We start from the raw sequence: 20,651 nt of genomic DNA on the forward strand, positions 1-20,651 counted from the left end.
ACAGCAGAGAGAGAGAGAGATTTCCCACAGCCACCGCACGCCGGCACGCAATCCCGGCCCCGCCGCATTAAAATTGCCCCCCCACTGCCCTAGTCAAATCATTTGCCTCTTCTTTGACTTTTAATATACGTAGGCTGCGCTCCCAACCCAAGGTAACCTAGGCTAAGGTTATAGTGGGCGTAGCTTACACTATCTGTTCTACTCGTGGTCTAATTAAAGCGCCGTTCCGAACCCTTTCCATTTCAGGTTATTAATTATTGCTTAGAAGCTTGAATACAAAGTTCAATCATTTTTACGTGTCAATAATTTACGTTCGTTCGCATTACGAAATTTGTGTAAATTAGCAATGGGCACTTGAAACCAAAAATTGAAATCGAAACTTGAATCAAATCGGATCGTACCAAAATATTTGGTTTTACGGTTTTGACATCGAACCGTGATGTAGAAAACGATATAGTTTCGGTTTCGGTTTTTGAAAATCATACGGAAATCGATATCATATTTTAATTGGTTGTTTGTTAGGTTTCATACATTTAGTACAGATTCAATCACACTAAAATGTCATCCTTTTTCTAATTTTTACCTTTGGTGCTTCCTTCATTCTGAATAAACCATCATTCTCCAACATTAGGTAAAAATAAAAAATAAAAAATCCATGTCATAGTCACTGTTATTTTGATCTCCAGATTTTGAAAGATGGAAAAAGAAATACTACGTAAATGAATGGCGTACTCAGCCTTTTATATGACATGGAACAAGAAATATTTGCAAGTTATACTTAACATTTAAAGAATTAAAGTATGTATACACTGAAAATTACATTGTGATCAGATGAAATAAGCACCTAGTTTTCGGTAAGATTAGATCCTTCACCCTTGCTGTTTTTTGAATTGTCTGATAATGACATTTGCTCGAACACAATCTACAAGTTTATTAATTAATGTATTGTATGGAAAATGAGACTGTCTTATACGTACGTAGGTATAAATTTTAAGTTGTATATTTTTTTTTCCTCTAAAATCGAACCAAAATCGTTTAAAACCACATCGAACTAAACTGAACTAAACGGTTTGGTTTCATTTCGGTTTTGGTTTCAAAATCTCACCAAACTGAACCACAAAAGTTTTGGTTTCGATTGCGATTTTACTCAAAACCGCATCGAACTGAACCGTGCCCACCTCTAATGTAAATCAACATTAACATATGGACGTAAACAACTGACTACAAAACATATCTTTAAATCAGAAATTCAAACTAAAGTGAGTTTGATCCTTAAAACTAAAAGAAGAGAAAAGATAGTGAAATGAGCGTGAGAATAGTTAGATTATTAATTTGCTTAATATCGTTTTTACATTTGTTCACCGTTACTAACATTTTAGGCTGTCATCGTCATGAAGCTACGCGATATTAACAATTCGTTCGTAGTCTGCACACCTGTGCATGTTATTAAAAAGTGTTTAAACCCTAAACTCATTCAGTTTGGCCTTGAAATAATTGGTAGCTTAGTTCAATACTCCAATTAGCGCGACCCAGGAAAAGATCAGGGCCGGTCAATCGCAAGATTTGTCGAAATTAGGCGATCTGGTCAAGTGAATGTGACCGTTTGAAATTTTGTCACAATCATGACAAGCCTAATCATAACCTTATCCCCAATACCCCCTCCCTCCCACTTAAATTTCCCGTTTTGCCCAATCCCGTCTTTATCCCTAATCACTCCTGCTTGGCTTTGTTGGAACATCAAAATATAAATCAACAGGCAAAGCAATCATTTTAATGCTATCTATGAACCAAAACGACGCCGTGGTCACTCGTAGCTGCTGCCAAAGTCCGGTGCCATAGCCGCAACCTTTTTAAAAAGCCTAAACACGTGTTAAGCCCCGTGATTCCGGAGTCGGAACCCAAAAACAAATCAAAAGAAAGTGAATGGCACCCTTCGTAATTATTTTCTTCACACAAGGGTAGTTACATTTACTCGTTGTATTTAGCTCGCCCTAACCCAAACTCCCTCTCCCCTCACTTCCCTCTCTCTGTAATAAAACCAGAGTCTCCACCAAAAAACCGCCAATTCCAGGTTCGCGCCACCGGTCCTCCCCGCTTTCCGGTAGATCCGTTTGGTTCGCCGAGGAAGTTGATCAGAAACGCCGCGCGACCGAATGATGACGTCGGGAACGAGAATGCCGACATGGAAGGAGAGAGAGAACAACAAGAAGCGGGAGCGGCGGCGCCGTGCCATCGCTGCGAAGATCTACTCCGGGCTGAGGATGTACGGTAACTACAAGCTCCCGAAGCACTGCGACAACAACGAGGTCCTCAAAGCTCTCTGCAACGAAGCCGGATGGACCGTGGAGGAAGATGGCACCACTTACCGAAAGGTACACACACAATTCATCCCCACTCTCTCTATCTAAAATTCTCGAAGCATTTTCAGCTTGAATGCGCACGATAGCAAATCGGCTCCTGCGCCGTTAAATTGAGCCGGTGGTGCTCGAAATCTGTTCCCGATCCAATTTTTCTTCTGTGCGTTTTTCAAAACTCTTGGTTAAGGTAGCTTAAGCGGCGGAGCCTGCGATTAGTCCGGTGCCGATTGCGGCGATCGACGGTTGAGATTCGTTTGATTTCTTAGTTAATTATGTTAGCTACCGGCGCACGTTAGCACGGAGCACGAGGTTCTTCGAGATTCTCTTCTGCAGCTGCTTTCCATTTTTTTCACATGAACACGATGAACTCAAGGCTCAGAGACGACCAGACCTTTTTGTGTTCCCAAAATACCCTGCCAGACGGGGGGAAATGACCTCCCCACACAGTCGATCCACATCGGCCATTCGGGTTTTCTGTCGAGGGCAGTTTCGTGATTTGGGTTATTTCACCCACCTCCAACTTTCACTCGGCTTTAATTCAACTGAATGTTCTTTCTATTTTATCAGTCTCCGGACTGTGACCTGCTTTAGACTTTTTCCTTTTTTACTTCTCGCGAGAATATGGAGATTTCGCGTGAAAGTGAAAATAGCTTTTACCGTGGCAAACTTATCGTTTCGTCTTTCCCAAAGTGCCACTTCACCCGGCTTAACTCTCCGTTGGGCTGTGAGGGCAGTTCGGTCTTTATACACCCATATGGGTGCGACGACCGATGACTTTTGTTTTAATTTATTATTTTTGGTATTCTTTGGCCTGTTTTCCGAGATTTGCGGGTAGTCGCAACAGTACTTTCCCGTTAGATTGAGAACATGGCATATGATGGTCCGTGGGCCGGTGCTCTCTCCCTTTTTTTAATCTTGGTGTTTATTATAATAATTAACTGTTAATTTAGAAATATTTCACGTCCACACGGTACATTGTGGATTCGATTTATAGAGCCGATTGAATTACACGATGGTACTTAGAAAATGTTGCAATATTTGTGTGAGTCTTCACGACCCCTGAAATGATGGTTTGCCGTGACGAAACTATCATCTGGTCTCTGTTTTTTTATTTTTTTTCCTATAAAAAACGACATATTAGTTTTGGTTTAGTAATATTTGTCTTCATTTAGTTTGACCCTCGTAGGTGTCAGATTTTGATACTTGTGTCGATGAGTTCGATACCTAATCTTAACTACTAATGTTAATGTTGTGATAGTTTTTGCCTGTATTGTGGCACTGTGAGTGCATTGTGAACGACTATGTAAATATCCTTTCACTAGGGAAATATATTTATATATATTTATATATATATATATATATATATATATATATATATATATATATATATATATATATATGGGTTTAGCTCAAAAGAGAGATTTATGTGAGAAAAGGGTGATTTTATTGATGGATTTGCCTGTTTTGGCTAAAATTGTAAATGCGAATTTGAGGCAGGAAAGCGTGTGCGGTGGTGGGTTTGAGATTGTGATGGAGGGAACATGTTGGGGGATGGCGTGTCGTGGAGGGGCCGATAACCAACTAATAATATGCATGCATCTACTGTTTGACATTATTGCCCCCTCTTTTAATTGTGTCTTTCTTCTGAATTTAGGTGCAACTAGTCAAATTACATTTGTGTCACCATCCCTTGTTAATGTAACACTTGTCCCCTCGTTCATGTAACACTTGTTACGGGATTAGGTCACTTTGCGCGATGATTGCTATAGGAACAAAGGATATGAACCCGAGTGCATGCAAGTTTTCTCCTGGTTACTCACTGAAAGGATTCTTTCGGGGAGAGTAGCCGGATTGCAGTTTCATAAGACTTTTATCATTAGTTCAATGCTTTTTCGAACTTGGAACAACTATAGGAGTGATGATCGTAGAACTGAGCTCGTTTGTGTTATCCTTCGGTACAGAAAACATGGTTGTAAAGAGTAATCGGTCAAGAACAAATCTTTCTGCTTCTATCAACTATTTTATCTGTTCAAATTTAGGAAAACAATGAATGAAAAACAATTTTACGTCTGCTAGAAAATTGCGTTTTTAATTCGTTAGACATAAAAAGGTTAATCTGGCCTATTATGTTGTTTGTCTCACCATATCTTATGTGTTCATTGTTGCAGGGATGCAAACCCGTGGATCGCATGGACATAATGGGCGGTTCTACATCAGCAAGTCCATGTTCATCATACCAGCCTAGTCCGTGTGCATCCTACAATCCCAGTCCCGGAGCATCCTACAATCCAAGTCCTGCCTCATCTTCCTTCCCAAGTCCTGCTCGCTACCCTGCAAATGGAAACGGTAATGCTGATGCCAATTCTCTGATCCCATGGCTTAAAACGCTCTCGTCAGGCTCTTCATCCGCCACGTCCAAGCTCCCCCAACTCTTTGTTCAAGGGGGTTCCATAAGTGCTCCAGTCACCCCACCGCTGAGCTCCCCAACTTGTCGAACTCCTCGAACCAAGAGCGATTGGGATGAAGCAGTGGCTGGCTCAAACTGGGCAGGGCAGCATTATCCTTTCCTGCCTTCGTCCACCCCACCAAGCCCTGGTCGCCAGGTTCTCCCTGATTCAGGATGGCTTGCTGGACTGCAAATCCCCCAGAGTGGCCCATCATCCCCAACATTCAGCCTTGTCTCGAGAAACCCTTTTAACTTGAAGGAGGCTTTGTCAGGTGGAGGGTCTCGGATGTGGACTCCCGGGCAAAGTGGAACATGTTCCCCGGCAGTTGCTGCAGGTATTGATCACACCGGAGATGTTCCAATGTCCGACGGGATGGCAGCTGAGTTTGCATTTGGCAGTAACACAACAGGACTAGTAAAGCCATGGGAAGGTGAGAGGATTGAGGAATGCGTATCAGATGATCTCGAACTTACGCTCGGGAGCACTCGAACAAGGTAAGTAGGAGGAACCGATTAGGGGCGAAATGGATCCAGCGTTTGGAGAATTCCTCAACTTTACCGGCTTTGTTTGTTAAGGACATGCGTTGGTGCTGAAGATAGAGCGGCTTGAGGGAATCGGGTTAGAAGATAATTGTGTGCGTTTCCACTTCATGTCTCCAGGGTGTTTCAGTTGATCAGTTACAAGTACAGTGAGTAGGAGCAGCTGTTTTTCTTTTCTTTTTTTTTCTTCTTTTTTTTCATTTTCTCCTTTTATATTTTTCCTTAACAAAAAAAGGACTAAAAATTAAATTATAAATAGTTCATGGTCTTGTGTTAAATTCATTCATCCGATTTTATTCTTCTTTGTCAATTTTTTTCCTTTTTTCCACTTACCATTTGGAACGATTGATACATTAATTTACCTGTATAGCTCGTTTGTTTGTTTTTTGATTTTTCGATCGATCATGGAGTCGGGTTTCGATCGACCACTTGATATGAAATAACTGAACCATTTTTTGTTTATGGTTCAATTAGCTGAATTATAAGTGAATCCGCAAGTGGAGGAAAATTTAAATGAAACGGGAAAAGCTCGGAAAATAACTAGGGGAAATTGTTATTAGAACGAAATTTGTTCATGATATTGTCGCAAATCGTCATCCTTTCGGGGAGCAAGCAAAGCCTGAATCATACATTATGATCCACTCTTCCAGATTAAAACAACTAAGCCTTATCATCATCATAGGGATTCAACGTGGAAATAGAGCGCCTGCTATTGGTTACATGACGCCCTCCCCGTCCTTTATCTGGACTTGGAACCGACGGCTTATGATACACTTACACAGACGGAGTTAAACATTTCAAGATCAGCGACGACAAAATACCAACTTTTCTGATTTCTTAAGAAATATATTTTCACTAAGTTTCTGGCTTTCTCCAGAATAAATGTATAATTTACAGATAGAAAACGACAAGGAATGATTATATACAGTGGCTCCAATAAGGTACATTTTCCCCCTTCCCCTGCGGTGGTCTCCATGTACACGATAAGTCCCAGAAAAAAAAAAAAATTCGTGGGCAAAGAATGGCAGCAACGAACCTTCACAACTGAAAAGCTTCAAGGCATATATGCATAGAGTGTACAAACTTCAACGATTTGTTTCCTCATGATCGCCTAGAAATCTTCAGTGAACGATTTGGGGACACTGCTCGATCTTCTGATATAGATCTGCAAGAGCACGATAGAGCGTAGAAGCAGCAGGGGGTTGAGGCAACGAGCCAAGAAGAACTTCTGATGCAGTTATTGAATGGCTGCCATAAAATCGAGAATTCACTTTCGTGCGGGTGGTTACAATGCTACCTTCAAGTGAACATCCAACAAATGCACCTGCAAATGTAATGTTCGGTGAAGTTGTGTGGTATTCTCAATAAGGAAACCATGCAACAAATGCAGAAAACTGATGAAAATATGAAAGAAAATACAGATATAACATCACGATGTCAATCGTATGCTAACTTGCTTAGTAGACAATTAAGGTGGTTTAAGGTGAGACATCATAAAGGCATATGAGAATCACCTTTACTGCAGCTGTATGTATAACAAGCAGTGTAACCACCATCACCGGCTCGAAGATCAGCTTCAACTGCCCTTCCAACAATGCCAATTGCAGCACTCAAGCCAGCTCCAACTGATAGATGCACATTACCGCTGAATGTCTTTACAGCTTCACTTGTTCTCAAAATAATGATGAAGTCTGTCAACTCCCCTCCAGCCTGCAACAAAAAAAGAGGGATGAGAACGGAGTTTTAAATTCTTAGAAAAATTCAAAACACATGGTGATCTAATATCACATTTCAAACAAGGATTCAATGTAAAGCACAAAATTTCTAAATTTGGTACATTTGATTAAAACTGAACACAGGTATGCACTGGCTATCTCGGTCATAGTGGCCAAAAATTGTCAGACAGGAGATTATAGTCAAAGTTGTTACAGTGAAAATATCATACCTGAGCTCCCCAGCCTAAACCAAATGTAGAAACAGCAGATGGTGGAGACCAGGAGCCATCTTCTCTACGAGCAATCACAACTCCTGTACCGATATGGTAGGTAACCATAGCTCCAACTTTCACAGCAGTGATTATTGCAAGGCCTTTTGCTTGTCTCAGAATGGTATCTGGAATTGACTTCTCAGGCCTTAGTGAACACACCTGAGGCAATTAATTCCATGAGCAGCATTTAGAAAAAGAAACTCGATAAAGTTGGAAAGATAATCTCATTCAGAAATTAAGAGTACATTTCAATATCATACAAACAACAATATTCATGAATTCTTCTCCCACCACACATTTATTTAAGTCGGACAACCAAATTCTCAAGCCTAAGCAAACAGTCACTATGATATTGGAACAATAAGACAAAGCCGCAAAAGCCCTTCGAAGTAAAATTGCAGCTCACTGGCTATTAAAACAGCAAGCATCAATAAAATATTTGTTCAACAATTCTGCCACTTAAGACTCTTACCTTCTTATAAGCACGAATTGCATTTGCCGCCTTGTATATCTCATACTCCATGGACTGTCCCCAAGGAATATTAACCCATGACCTCAAAGTACTAAGATCTGTAAGATCTTGGGTTGGCACCTGGGCTGCATGGCTTACTTGGTCCATTAAGTATGGCTGGACAGACTCTAGTCGTACACAGCATACATCACAGACTCGTTGGGGATCTGCAACACGAAACTTAGCCGGCATCAAACTCCTTCCCTTAGAGCAGTCACCACAAAATATTCCTCCACAGAACCGACAGTGATGCCTAGAACACATGATTGGATGAAAATGCACACCACACAGCATACAAGCAGAAGCAGAACTATTGGCCAACCATTTTGGGGGATCAGCTTCAATGAGTTCTCTTACATTAGCAAAATTTGCATCAGTGAGTGTTTGGGCCATTTCTTTCCATGCTTGATCAAGGAGATTATCAGACATCCACGAAAGTTTACATCCGTATGTATCAGCTGAAGCTAATGAACTTACTTTCCCACGGGCTGCAAGCAACATTTCTACCATCACATCCCACATAGTCAGCTCCTTTTCATCCCCAATATACTGGCCCCAACCCATGTCACTCTCAGGCAAGTATCCTCCATTAGAGTAGAAACCTTTGCCCCACCCATCATGCTCAGCCTCCCACATAGGCGGAACAGAAACAGGTATCCAAACCCCGGTTTCTTCAGAAACGGGAGCATCATAATAAAAGTATTTCTTTTGCTCCCCATTCTCGTTCCCGTGATTCCCAGCATCACATTCCATAGATTCTGTCATTATTTGATCAGCGTTACGCTTCCGCTCTTCATGATTAACAACTCCATCATTCTGTGATCCACAAAACAGAACCAGTTAGTGTTTCGAATATCCAACTTCGAAAAGACTCAAACTTCCAATTCAATAAGTAGTAAGCCCCAAGCACAAAGCAACACGGCAGCAAAATCAAAACCTAAATTAATCAGAAAGACCTAATCACTATATTATTTTTAGAGAAACCCTAAATTTGAAACCACGAAAAACCACCGAAAGACTGTAACTTTCCCATCTCTCCAAATTGAGTTTTACTTCCGAACCACGTAAAGAAACCCTAAATCGTAATTGTTCTCGTAGCCGAGGCAATACCAATTAAATTTTGGGACTTAATCAAGAACAATAAACACAAAGCATATGATCAAATTCCAAAATTGAACTGAAAACTTAAACACAAGCAATAAATAAAATCATAAAAGCCCAATTCAAATAAAGCAATAGAGGATTGAAATTACCAGCGGAGAATGGAAATTCGAGTGGGAGGTGTCGCCGCGAAGTGAAAAATCCGAAACCCTAGAAGCCAAATCCTCCGCCTCAACGTCAGAATTCAGTTTATGGGGGCCCTCCATTATTATAACCAAATCAAGCTTCGCCCTTTAATCTTTATGTTCTTCGTCGGCATATACAGATCATCAAGGAACTGAATTTTGCGAGCGACGAAGAAATTAGGAGGAAAATAAGTCGAAAAATTACAAAATTATTAAAGCATAGAAAAAAAAAGGATCGATAGGTGAAGGAGTTGAGGAAGGAGCTGTAATGTCGTGTGTGTCGGTCTTCGTCTCTTAAACGTTTCCTCTCTATCGATTAATATTATTGTTTCCGGGTTTTATTTATTTACTTCTATTCAATTTTAATTATTTATCAACTTTATAAGAAATTTATTTTTTTCCCTACTTTTTGGAACATAAAACTCAATGAGTCTGCAAATAATAATATTAGCAAAATAAAACGTTGTATAATATATTGGCACAATAATTAACGTTAAAAAGTAAGGGGATAGAGAATCTATCGAGAATTGCTTCATTCTTCCTACCCTTCGTTCGCACGATTCTCAAAGTAGAGGAGGAGGTGTGGGCAGCAGGTACTAAGGGCCCTTTGTCCCACACATTTATTCACAAGCAAGTGTAGTTCATCGTTCCATCGAATGACATTATCTCTCGGCAAAAATTGTGTGAGTGTGCAATTATGCTTTGGATGTTTCGTCGTAAAATAGATAGATCATGTTCCCGTTCTTTTCCGGTCCACTTGCTACACACAAAGAAACACACGGTGGGATTTTTGAAAAAGTCCTCTTAGCTCTTTTATTTGTTAAATGATCAAAGTTCTACTGTACATTCAACTGCATAAAAATAAATGCGTATAACCACTTTAATTACAGACTCAAAACTTCTAGATAAGGTTTTAATAAGAATACATGAAAATAATAAAAATAATAATTAAAAAAAAAAGTTGAAGTTTCAACACAAAACTGAATGCAATCTAAAAAATAATTTAACTTTCATAAACACATATCACGTCCATTATTTTTTTTGACGTGAGATTTAATTAAAACAACTTTCATCTAACCACAAGATTAATAAATAGTGAATCTTTTTTTAGTTCCTATCCTTTATTTATCATATTTTGTGTTCCTACCATCACTTTCGAGCTTTGTCTTGATAAAGTACTCATAGCTCACCAAGTCAGCATTCGAACATCTCCGCGACAGAACCGGCAGAGACGAACCGCCTTGTCTGAGAAGCCGTCAATGGCAACCGAGTCCCCTAGTCTGAGTTCTAAAGCAGCAACCTTGATCCTCGTCCTGCTCCTCTTAGCTACTCTCTACAGCTCCTGCCACGGATCCGAGTCTCGGATCCGTCCGGATCGCGACCTGTCGGGCACCCAAAGGAGGAACAGCGGCGGCAATCAGAGTCAGATCCAGAACTGCAACGACATGTGTTCGGAATCGCAGTGCTCCCGCAACCCCAAGTGCCGGTGGTGCCGCAGCGACGTCCTCAACGACATGTGCTTCCCCAAGCTCGAGGCTTTGCGGCTGCCACTTCAGGTCTTCACTTGCAAAATTGACTACTCCCGACTTGGCAAAAATCGTCAGTAAGCTTTGAGTTGATTGATTGAAGTGTCTGCGGCTTTTCAAATCTTTTCGGCTTTAATCTGATTGTTTAATTTGTTGAGTTTTGTACTGAATTGTGCAACTGCATTTGTGATTTGTAAATGTTGTGTTTGTGGAATCAAATTGCTCCTGTTCTTCGATTGAAGATCTGAATCTTGATGCGATGTGATTGAAATTGACAAATTGTGATTGTTGTGGATTACAAGATTGTGGTTTTGCTCACCAAAGAATTAGGATTGGTGGCGATTTTCGTACTCTCATTTTATCGATTTGCACTCGTCCATCGTGTTTTTGCGCTTTGGTAATTGAGTAAACGAAAGGAGAATCAAAGCGTAAAGACATGGGGACGAGTGCAAACGGAGAAACTGTGAGTGATTTGCACTCGTCCATCGTGTTTTTGCGCTTTGGTAATTGAGTAAACGAAGGGAGAATCAAAGCGTAAAGACAAGGGGAGGAGTGCAAACGGAGAAAATGTGAGTGTGGAAGTCGCTACTCTTCGGATAATAAGGAAGATTTAGTAGTAAGATAATGTTATACTTAGAAAGAGATTGAGACACATTTTGCAGATTAGGAAGATAAATTACTCGAGGACTTTGCTATACAAACGACCCCTTCAAGTGTAGGGCAATCAGGTTTCGGAATCTTAGGTTTTCACAGCTCCCCATGCCGGAGATGATGTTTGAGGATTATTTATCTAGCTTTGTTTGCTTGTCATCAGTAGTTTGGCTTCTGGTTGTCGAGCTGCATCCTAAGAACAAGGAGAACAAAAACGAGTAGAGATTCGTTTGCTCGAATGAAGCTTAGATCCTCTGCTTTGGCCCTTACCCTCAAAGACATTGTCTTCTGTTATACCAAACCATTGCAACGAGACAATAGTGAAGGATTTTGCTACCAAAACACTGCGAGAAATGCGTTGGCCCGAAACGCACAAAGGGGATTCCTAATGGAGAAATACTTCAACTTAAAACTTGCCATTTGTATAGGTTTTTGACAGCTGAGTTAGGAATGCCGCCGTCTCTGATTTTCTACCGTCGCCACTGGCGTTGTTTTATTTGAAGTGTCCTTATTACAATCACGGGTAGGAATTGAAGATGTGCCAGTCTGCCAGAGGAAGACAAAGAGGAGGGCTTTGAGAGGTGAACGAGGTAGACGCGGGAATTTTTATGGCGCAGGGAAATTAGTGAGTCCAACGGAGGAAGACGACGTGGAGGCCGAGTTCGGCTAAGCCGATGCTGCAAGAATAACTTTAACAAGGATAAAGATTCAATCAATTGAATCACAATTCTCAAACACCATAGCCAGTTCTATTTCATACTCGTAATCTTACAGATGCTTCAGTGGTGTTTGCACCTTTCTTGACGCTCGCTTTCTCGGCCTTCACAGTGTTGAAATCGGCACGACTCCATTTTTGTGGATGAACGATTGCTGGATGTTAAAGGCGCATATTAATTTTTGAAGGAGGACATCATTTGCTTTTGACATTGGAGGAGATTTTTCAGGAGGAAGGCAGCCGTGGAAATCGATGGCAGGGAGTGAAGTAGCTAGTGGGGAATTGAGGCTTTGGCGAAAGGGGCGGTTGTTTGGAATTACTTTTAATTTTTAATTTTGTTTCCCAAATGAAAAAAGCTTTTAAATTTAAACTGAAAAAAAGTTTTAAATCCAACTGCGAACAACTGCACACACGTCAAATTTCGAACGAAAATATCATCGGCTGACGTCGTAATAATGTATCATCCACTAATTTCTCGTTATAGTTATATGATGAGTTTATGAAAAGAACAACAGAAACCAAATCAAGCTACATATAATTAATTGAGCAATTGAACTGAGAGCTGAGTTTACAAATCAAATCAAATCAAATCTGGTGAAATAAGAAGAGCCTCTTTTTTCACTTTCCCTTAAAATTTCAAAAAAAAAAATTGAACGTTGGCTGTTCAACTTCAACAAAACAAACTCAACAGAAGAAGGAAAAAAAATCCCATTGAGCCAAATGAAAATCACACTGCTTTGCCGTCTTTTGATCCACCGCCGTCGCCTCCGCCGCCGCAGCCAACAAATTTCTTCACAGCGTCCCTCATGTCCTCACAATCCAACCCTTCAAAGAACTCCACCAATCTCCCCAGTTCCCGGTCCGCCATGTCCTCCACAAACGGTCGGACCGGAACAGCATTCTCCGGTTGAAAGAGGTACGAATTGGGATTGTCATCCACAATCACCACCCGGCTCAAGTCCCTCCCCAGCCCGGACAAGTCCTTCACGAACTTCCCGTCCACTTCTTTACACGCGTCCCGATAGAGCCGGTGCGAAATCGCCCGTTTCCGGTCCAACCGGTCCAGCACCAGCGACGCGTACTCTCTCAACCCTGCCGTGAACACCACCACCTCGTACATCGCCCCTAACTTCTCCAACAACTCGTCCACTCCGGGCCGCTTAAGAACATAAAAATTCATCTCGATTCCGTCGATCTTCGGCCGCACTATGAAATCGAACTTCTCCGGAGGCGGGTCGGCCTGTGCGTGCACCAAGGTCTCATCCAGATCGAGAATCACCGTCATCGTCTCCGGATAGAAAAGCGGCGGAAGGGGCGGCTCGAACAAGAGCTTGCGGCAGAGCGGGTTTCCCGATCCAGGTTCGGATTCCGGCTCCCCTTCATGGACTTGGGCTTTCTTGAGGATCTTGAAGCCCTTGTGGCGGTTCGGAGTGCCAATTCGCGCAAGTTTCGCGAAGAGCTTGACGAGGCGGCGCGGGCAAGTGAAGAGGGAGGCCAGCACGGCGGAGGAGGCCGCGACTGCCGCCTTCTTGGCCGAGGACTTTCCGCGATTGCGTCGCCTGTTGGCGCTCTTCTTCACAATCTTGGACACCATTTCCTCAAACTTCAAATTTCTTGCTTTCCCAATTGCTTCTGCGAAATCTTGATTAGAGAAATCAAGAGAGAAACAGAAATATAAAGAGAGAGAGAGAGAGAGAGAGAGAGAGAGGTGTTGGAGGTTTGAAATAAAACGGTGGTTTGGGGGACTTTTTTAAACTTTAGGTTCGGTGTAACGGTCGTCAGTGTAGGTTCGAATCCGAAGCTGAGGCTAAGTTTGTTTGTTTTGAGGGGGAGCGGCGGTTGTTGGTTTGGTTCGGGCGCATCGGCTGGCTGTAGACTTGACATTCGTGTTTATCGTGTTCATGTTGTACCTGATAGCTTAACCGGTCTTATCGTGTAATATCCGTTAAAGTAAACGAGTAATATGACCCGATCTGAAATCAACCCGTTAATATTATCAGGTAATATAACCCGACCAGTTATCCGTTAAGAAAAATATATTTTAAATCAATAAAAATGAAAATGAAAAATATAATTTGACCCCAAAAAATGTAAAACATAATACTGAATTAGTATATACATGCTAAATTTCGGAGTTGACCCCTTCATGAAAGTTGTAAAACTTTTCAATACGAGTGATTACATTTTTCACACTTCTATAATAATTATTATTAATTTTGCACACAAATAAAAAACACTGTTCATGAGATTTGGAGGGTTTTAAAAATCCAAACGAATGTGTAACCATCATCTAAGCGTTGAGGATGCAATTATGAACGTTTATTATGTTTTCATATTTTTCAGACTTATACATTAATGATTATGAATTTTGTTTATTTTGAACTCCCTTAAAAATACTATTCATGAGAGTTTGTATGGTTTTAAAAATTCAAACGATCAAGTACCCATCCTCAAAGCGTAGAGGATGCAACTACGAGCGTATGCATTTTTTTCTTCTTTATTTTTCGCACATGTAAATTAATTATTATAATTTTTTTTAACGTGTTTGGTATTTTTAAATTACTTAATATTTTTATTTTTAATGTGTTTTATGATTTTTAATCTCAATCTTTGCCTATAATATACTATAAAAATAAATAAATAAATAAAATTTAAAATTTAAAATTTATATAGAATAATAATTAATAAACAATATATACATATTCATTATATCTATTGTATTTTATAGTAAGTTTTTTTTAGTAGTTTAAAAAAATTAAAATCATCAAAATAACTTTTTTCTTATTGTGTCGAAACAAGTTACCCGCATGTCACTCTCGCGTAAACTTATTAAGGACCCGTTATTAACGGGTTATTATCGTGTGACCTGATAATGACCCGATTAGTTATCGTGTTAACCCGAAACCCATTATTTTCGTGTCATGTAAGAAATTGTCAAGTCTAGCTAGCAGCTAGGTTTTACATAATCTCTGCAAAATTACATGTTTTGCCAACTCTTTTTCTTCTCATTCTTGATAACTTTTTATTTTTATTTTTATTTTTTTATAATTTTATTTTAAAACAAACGATATTATCCACACTAAAGGAGAGGAGGTGAGCTTAGCCTTACAATAGGCTAGCAATAATGTGGTTCAAATTCGCCTTTTGGCGAAAATTGAACCTATGACATCTTACTTACAAGTGAAGGTGAATACTACTAGACCGTAGTAATGAGTGGCCCTTGAGAACCTTCTTATTTGTTCTTGTTTTTGAAGAGAAAGCTTCTGTAGTTGTTGGGTGATAATGTATTGCAATTATCTTTTTTTACTAGCATTATAATTAATGTATACGTACAAATCAAAGGAAAATTAATACGACTTGCATGGATATACTGTATACTAAAAGCGCTTTAGACATGCATTTTTGAGCAAATTATCACCTTGCAGTCCGTTATATTCAAGTAATCTCCTCGAAAGTGAAGCACCGCTGCAGCAAGGTGGCCGCTTATGTTTTCAAAGAGAAAGGTGTATCTCCTTGGGTTTGATTGAGAACCAATATGGTTTTTCAACACTCTCGCTGATGATACTAATGTATCTATTTGTATTTATACATTGATTAATTTTAGACATCCAAATTTTAATAAAATAAATGTTCACCAACGAATTAAATTTGACTCACTAGGGATTATAGGGCACACATCATGGATCTCGCCAAATTGCACACATTGTACGTATGTGACTTATCAAAGCCGGATGAGTCAACAAGAATGACACATATTGGCATCTAAGGCATCCGTTAAACAAATCAAAATAATTATAAAAAAAAAAAAGAGCAAATTAATGCTACCTGACCAAATCTCTCAATTATGGTTTAATTCCTTAAACTACTAATTTTCATTTAATTAGTGATAATATTAAATCAATTAGTCTATAAACTAAATTAAATCAAATTCAAAAAGGGACAAATTAACTCTACTTTGATAAATTATATCAATTATGGTTTAATTTCCTAAATTAAAGATTCTGATTTAATTAAATAATTAGCTCAAATTAAATCAAATCTGGAAATTAATTCCACAAATTACGGATTGAGATTGGGATTGAGATTCTAAACTAAGACTCAATCACTCGCCTCTAAATACTAGGCTCATTTTCAAGAAACAAAACATAAGAGAAACAAAACAAGACCAAACCTTCGGAGAAAACCAGAAAGCTCTCTAGCCAAAGCACATACCAAACACCCAAACACCCGTGTTCTTCATCAAACTCGTGGATCATCAACAAGCACAACAAATATACGTGCTAGTTCATCCATACTAAAGCCTAAGACCACCCACCACGTGAAATTGCTCGTGGTCCTGTTTCGTTCAAAATCAAGCCTCGGTGGCCCTTGATAAAATATTGTCATGATTCAAGATCAATTGCATGATCACATCTCAATACTAGCTAGAGATCGAACCAGATAAATAGTCTTGTAAAGAATAAACCACAAAGATTGTGACCCCAAACTCATTAATACAAATTTATTATTCTATAGACGTATTCTTGTTTCATTTGTCACAGAAAACTCGTGCTTACAAAAATATTTGTCTATCATTTGAAAAAAAAAAAATCATAGAGTATTTTAGTCTTTCTATAATTTTTGGTGTCAGGATTTTGTTCACTATTTTTTTCTCAATACATTGACGAAGCGATTCAAACTTAAATGTAAAAGATGGAGTGAACGGTTTAATATATATTAGAAACAAAACTAAAAGAAGCTCTTGTTAAATTTCAATACTATTAGAAAAATGTGTGAACTGATCCTGTGCGAAAGCACAACACATGAAGAAGTAGCAGAAACAAACAGAACATCACCACCATCCTCGTCCGAAACCCTAAAATGGGTAGCATACCAAATGGGTGAAATTCACGTCGACTCATGATTTCCCGCGCTTTTGATGAAACCATCAGCACCGGGAGCTTACACTTGGCATCCATCATCTCCTCCAACTCCAACCCATCGTCGTCGTCGTCTGATGACGTCATCGCCTCGTCATCCCCAACAAACCGCCTCACAGCGTCCCTAATGTCGTCGCAGCAGCGAACCTCCTCGTCCTCGAAGAACTCCAGCACCCCCCTCAGCTCCCGGTCGGCCACGTCGTCCACAAACGGCAGGATTGGGATTGCGTTCTCCGGCTGGAAGCTGTACGCGTTGGGGTTGTCGTCGACAATCACCAGCCGGCTCAGGTCCCTCCCCTGAATTGCCAGGTCCTTCACGAACCTCCCATTCACCTCCGTACACGTGTCCCTGAATAGCCGGTGCGAAATCACCCGCTTCCGGTCCAACCGGTCGAGCACCAGCATCGCGTACTCGCGCAACCCGGCCGTGAACACCACCACCTCGTACTTGTTTCCTAATTTCTCCAAAAACTCGTCCACGCCAGGACGCTTCACGACGTAGAAAGTCATTACTTTGCCGCGAATCATCGGCCGTACGACGAAGTCAAATCTCTTGGGCGGCGGGCCCGTCACGGAATGGACCAGTGTCTCATCCAGATCCAGAAACACGGTCCGCTTCTCCGGCGAAGTCAGTGGTGGGAGCGGACGGCGTTCCCGGGATAATTCGGATTCAGGTTGACCCTTTCGGATTTGGGTTTTTTGAATGATCTTAAATCCTTTGGAGCCAATGCGGGTCAGCACGATAGAGGAGGCAGCAGCTGCGGCCTTTATAACGGAGCAGCTGCGGCGGTGGCGCTGCCTTGTGCCATGACACCCCTTGGTGGACGTGGGATTTTTGTCGACTGCGGTTTTCTTCAAAATCTTGGACACCATTTTCTTTTGTTTTCTAGACCTCGGATGTTAGGTTAAACGTACGCTGTTTTCTTTTCCGGAATTGATTGGTTGAGTCTTTGTTCTTTCAAGGTTAGAATTTGAAATGAAGTGTTGGAGAAGTTGAATTTGGTAAGAAATGTTGGGGGAGTGGAGAGATTTTTAAAATGTTTGGTTCGGTGTAACGATCGATAGTGAAGGTTAGAACCGAAGCCTAAGTGAGGTTTGAGTTTGTTTTAGCTGCGGTTATTTTGTTCGGAGATAATTGGTTTTGTATTAAGTTAAGACAATTTTGCACGCATGGTTTGGTTATTACAGTTAACTCTTAATTAGCTAGGGTTTTAGTTTCGTAGTGGACCACTGGACCTATCACTACCAAGTCTACCAAATTGAGTACCAAGACGTCATCCCAATTCGCCTTCCATACTTGTTTTTCTTCTCTTGTAAGAGAGACCCGCGGATAGCTTTGACACGGTAATCTGATTGGACAACAGTTAAAAAATAATGAAAATGGGAGTTGGTAGCTTGGGAAATGGAAAAAGAGAGAGTCATTTTCTCTTTCTTCTTCGTTGGAACTAAGGTCTAAGAACAACATAACTATGGTGATCTTCTATGTGTTCCTCTCGTCTGAAATTAGATATTTCTTCTTAGTTCAAAGCTTCTGTTGCACAACATCTGCATAGTCATAATGGTTTTCTCTCTTCCACCACATGCCCATGCCATTGGGTGGCCCTCGAAGTTCTTCACATGCGCTTTTTCTAACTTTTGAGCGGTCTCGAGGCCATCCGAATCCATAAATGAATCCACTACTAGATATGAGTCAAACTTGAAACCTATAGACCGTGGCACTAGATAATAATCCCGTCTCAATTTTATTTTAAGCTGTGGACAGCTGCACTACAACAAGAATTGGGCTTCTTCCACAAGTGTTCTGGGTTTGCATGTTAGCCCTTGTAAGTTAAAGAAGGCCATCATTTGGACTAAGATTCTATTTCCGTGAATCAAATCCAAACAGGGATGATATTAATAGCCATTTTATTCTATATAATAGGGTTGGAAACCGGCTCGAAACACTATGAGTTTGTACCAAGTTCAGGTTGTGTTTGGCTCGTCAAAGATTAACTTGTCAAACTTATATTCGGCTCGATAAGAAACAAATCAAACTTGAGCATTGATATGTTTGACTCATAAAGCTCGTGTAGATTTTAATTTTTTATAGAACAACTCGAATTCTACTCTATTCAAGAAGTTTTCTTAGAGTAAAATCATCATGTTTATTTTTTTTTTTTTTTTAGATAAACGATATTCTAGTCTAAGGGGAAGGGAGTTGGGATAGGCTACATGCTGGGTCAACCCCTAACTATGAAGCGAATCAACACAAATACAACACGTCATCGTCATCTATATAAGTTGAATGTGAAACTTCTCACTTATAAGTGATGAGAAATAACAGTAGACCGTATGGTATTAACAGATTTTTTTTTTCTTCTAATTTTGAATTGACTATCTTCAATTTGACATTTAGTTGAGTATTCTTTTGTTTCAAAAGAAACTACAAGCGTGACAACTTAGCCCACCGCTACTCCTAATCATCAAATTCTTAAAGTAAAATATCGTTCATGTATTACATTATATTATTAAAATGTTGTTAAGTTGGAAGTTTTTGTTACAAGAACTCGAGGAGTTAGCTAGACTTGCTTTTGCCTCGAGTCCTTTACAATCCTACTAAACAAAGCCTATAGGATGATTGCTTACCTAACCAGAATGAGATTTTGCTAAATTAAGATGATCTATGTGAAGAATTTGACTTTGTTTTTTGAAATTGTTATTTGCACTATAAAATGTCCTGTTGCACTTCTTCTGTTCTTCATTCCTTATTTTCATTTTCATAACTCTTTTTTTAGAATATTAAGTAATACTTCACTTTTTCCTTTGTAACTCTCAAAATGGAAGTTTTTATGGACTCTTTGTCCTCAGGGTTTAACATCAATTCTATCGTCAACATTAGGCCATCTCCAACCGATGGCTGGCCAAAGGGCTCGTTTTAGCCCTCTGGCCCTCCAAGATTCTCCAAGATATTAATATTTTAATGAACAATACAAGGCCATATTTGCCTCCGTCTCCAATCGAGGGCCAGAGGGCCAAACATAATTTATTATTTAAAAACTACAACTTAAATGTTGTTTAAGTTTCATGTTGTTAATTTTTATTTATTTTTATGTTGTATAATTTTTATGTTGGTTAATGTTATTAATATTGTTTAATGTTGTTTCATGTTACTTAATTTAATTTGATGTTGTATAATGGCTTAGGAGGTTATAGAAAAAAAAAAATAGAATTAAAAAAAATATGAAACAAATTTTGTGAAATAGAAGTTATAGGAAAAAAAATAGAATTTAAAATAAAATGAAACAAATTTTGTGAAATAGAAGTTATAGGAAAAAAATGAAATTAAAAAAAAATATATGAAACAAATTTGTAAAATAAAAGTTATAGGAAAAAAAAAATATAATTAAAAAAAATATATGAAAAATACAAGTTATAGGAAAATTTTTGTAAATAAAAAAAATAATAAAACTGTTAAAAAAAATATTCAAAGAATAACCGATAGGAAAACCAACATAAGCAAAAAAAAAAATGGCCAGCCCTGAGCTAGCTGGCTGGCTGCATGCAGCCAACCCTCCAGCCCTCTAGCCCTCTCTGATTCTGTGGGGCCCTCTTAGATTCCAGAGCCCTCTGGCCTAGCCCTCGGTTGAAAACGGTTTTCGGTCTATTTTCGGCCCTCTGGCCCTTTGGACCCTTCGGTTGGAGATGACCTTATAGAACTGTGCCAAAAATATAAG

The 20,651-nt window shown here is 39.6% G+C and overlaps 4 protein-coding genes across 4 annotated transcripts; 1 reads left to right on the forward strand and 3 right to left on the reverse strand.

Annotated features, from left to right (window-relative positions):
* The first annotated feature begins 1,879 nt into the window (after positions 1 to 1,879).
* Positions 1,880 to 5,625, forward strand: LOC137725974 (BES1/BZR1 homolog protein 3). Its single transcript, XM_068464823.2, has 2 exons — positions 1,880 to 2,372; positions 4,526 to 5,625. The coding sequence occupies exons 1-2, from the start codon at positions 2,154 to 2,156 to the stop codon at positions 5,300 to 5,302; spliced, it is 996 nt and encodes a 331-aa protein (XP_068320924.1). The 5' UTR covers positions 1,880 to 2,153; the 3' UTR covers positions 5,303 to 5,625.
* A 521-nt stretch (positions 5,626 to 6,146) lies between these two features.
* On the reverse strand, positions 6,147 to 9,481 carry LOC137725928 (uncharacterized). The gene is made up of 5 exons (XM_068464771.2): positions 9,095 to 9,481; positions 7,803 to 8,657; positions 7,289 to 7,489; positions 6,858 to 7,053; positions 6,147 to 6,667 (listed from the first exon to the last, which is right to left on the reverse strand). Exons 1-5 carry the CDS (start codon positions 9,206 to 9,208, stop codon positions 6,465 to 6,467), a joined length of 1,569 nt encoding a protein of 522 aa, XP_068320872.2. The 5' UTR covers positions 9,209 to 9,481; the 3' UTR covers positions 6,147 to 6,464.
* Positions 9,482 to 12,533: 3,052 nt separating this feature from the next.
* LOC137727108 (uncharacterized) lies at positions 12,534 to 13,725 on the reverse strand. The gene has a single exon (XM_068466044.2). It carries the CDS (start codon positions 13,611 to 13,613, stop codon positions 12,747 to 12,749), a length of 867 nt encoding a protein of 288 aa, XP_068322145.1. The 5' UTR covers positions 13,614 to 13,725; the 3' UTR covers positions 12,534 to 12,746.
* A 2,926-nt stretch (positions 13,726 to 16,651) lies between these two features.
* Positions 16,652 to 17,820, reverse strand: LOC137724089 (uncharacterized). The gene has a single exon (XM_068463024.2). The coding sequence runs from the start codon at positions 17,809 to 17,811 to the stop codon at positions 16,780 to 16,782; it is 1,032 nt and encodes a 343-aa protein (XP_068319125.2). The 5' UTR covers positions 17,812 to 17,820; the 3' UTR covers positions 16,652 to 16,779.
* Positions 17,821 to 20,651: the final 2,831 nt, after the last annotated feature.

Source organism: Pyrus communis, chromosome 5, assembly GCF_041283825.1.
Source record: "Pyrus communis isolate YQ-2024b chromosome 5, ASM4128382v1, whole genome shotgun sequence".
Lineage (NCBI taxonomy): Eukaryota > Viridiplantae > Streptophyta > Magnoliopsida > Rosales > Rosaceae > Pyrus > Pyrus communis.

Bases quoted from the DNA above. Each gene is read 5' to 3' on its own strand.
- LOC137725974 (XM_068464823.2), top strand. From the start codon at position 2,154: ATGATGACGTCGGGAACGAGAATGCCGACATGGAAGGAGAGAGAGAAC. The intron at 2,373-4,525 runs GTACACACACAA...TCATTGTTGCAG, and splicing joins ATGGCACCACTTACCGAAAG to GGATGCAAACCCGTGGATCG.
- LOC137725928 (XM_068464771.2), bottom strand. From the start codon at position 9,208: ATGGAGGGCCCCCATAAACTGAATTCTGACGTTGAGGCGGAGGATTTG. The intron at 8,658-9,094 runs GTAATTTCAATC...TGTGGATCACAG, and splicing joins CGAATTTCCATTCTCCGCTG to AATGATGGAGTTGTTAATCA. The intron at 7,054-7,288 runs GTATGATATTTT...TTTTTGTTGCAG, and splicing joins GTTTAGGCTGGGGAGCTCAG to GCTGGAGGGGAGTTGACAGA.
- LOC137727108 (XM_068466044.2), bottom strand. From the start codon at position 13,613: ATGGTGTCCAAGATTGTGAAGAAGAGCGCCAACAGGCGACGCAATCGC.
- LOC137724089 (XM_068463024.2), bottom strand. From the start codon at position 17,811: ATGGTGTCCAAGATTTTGAAGAAAACCGCAGTCGACAAAAATCCCACG.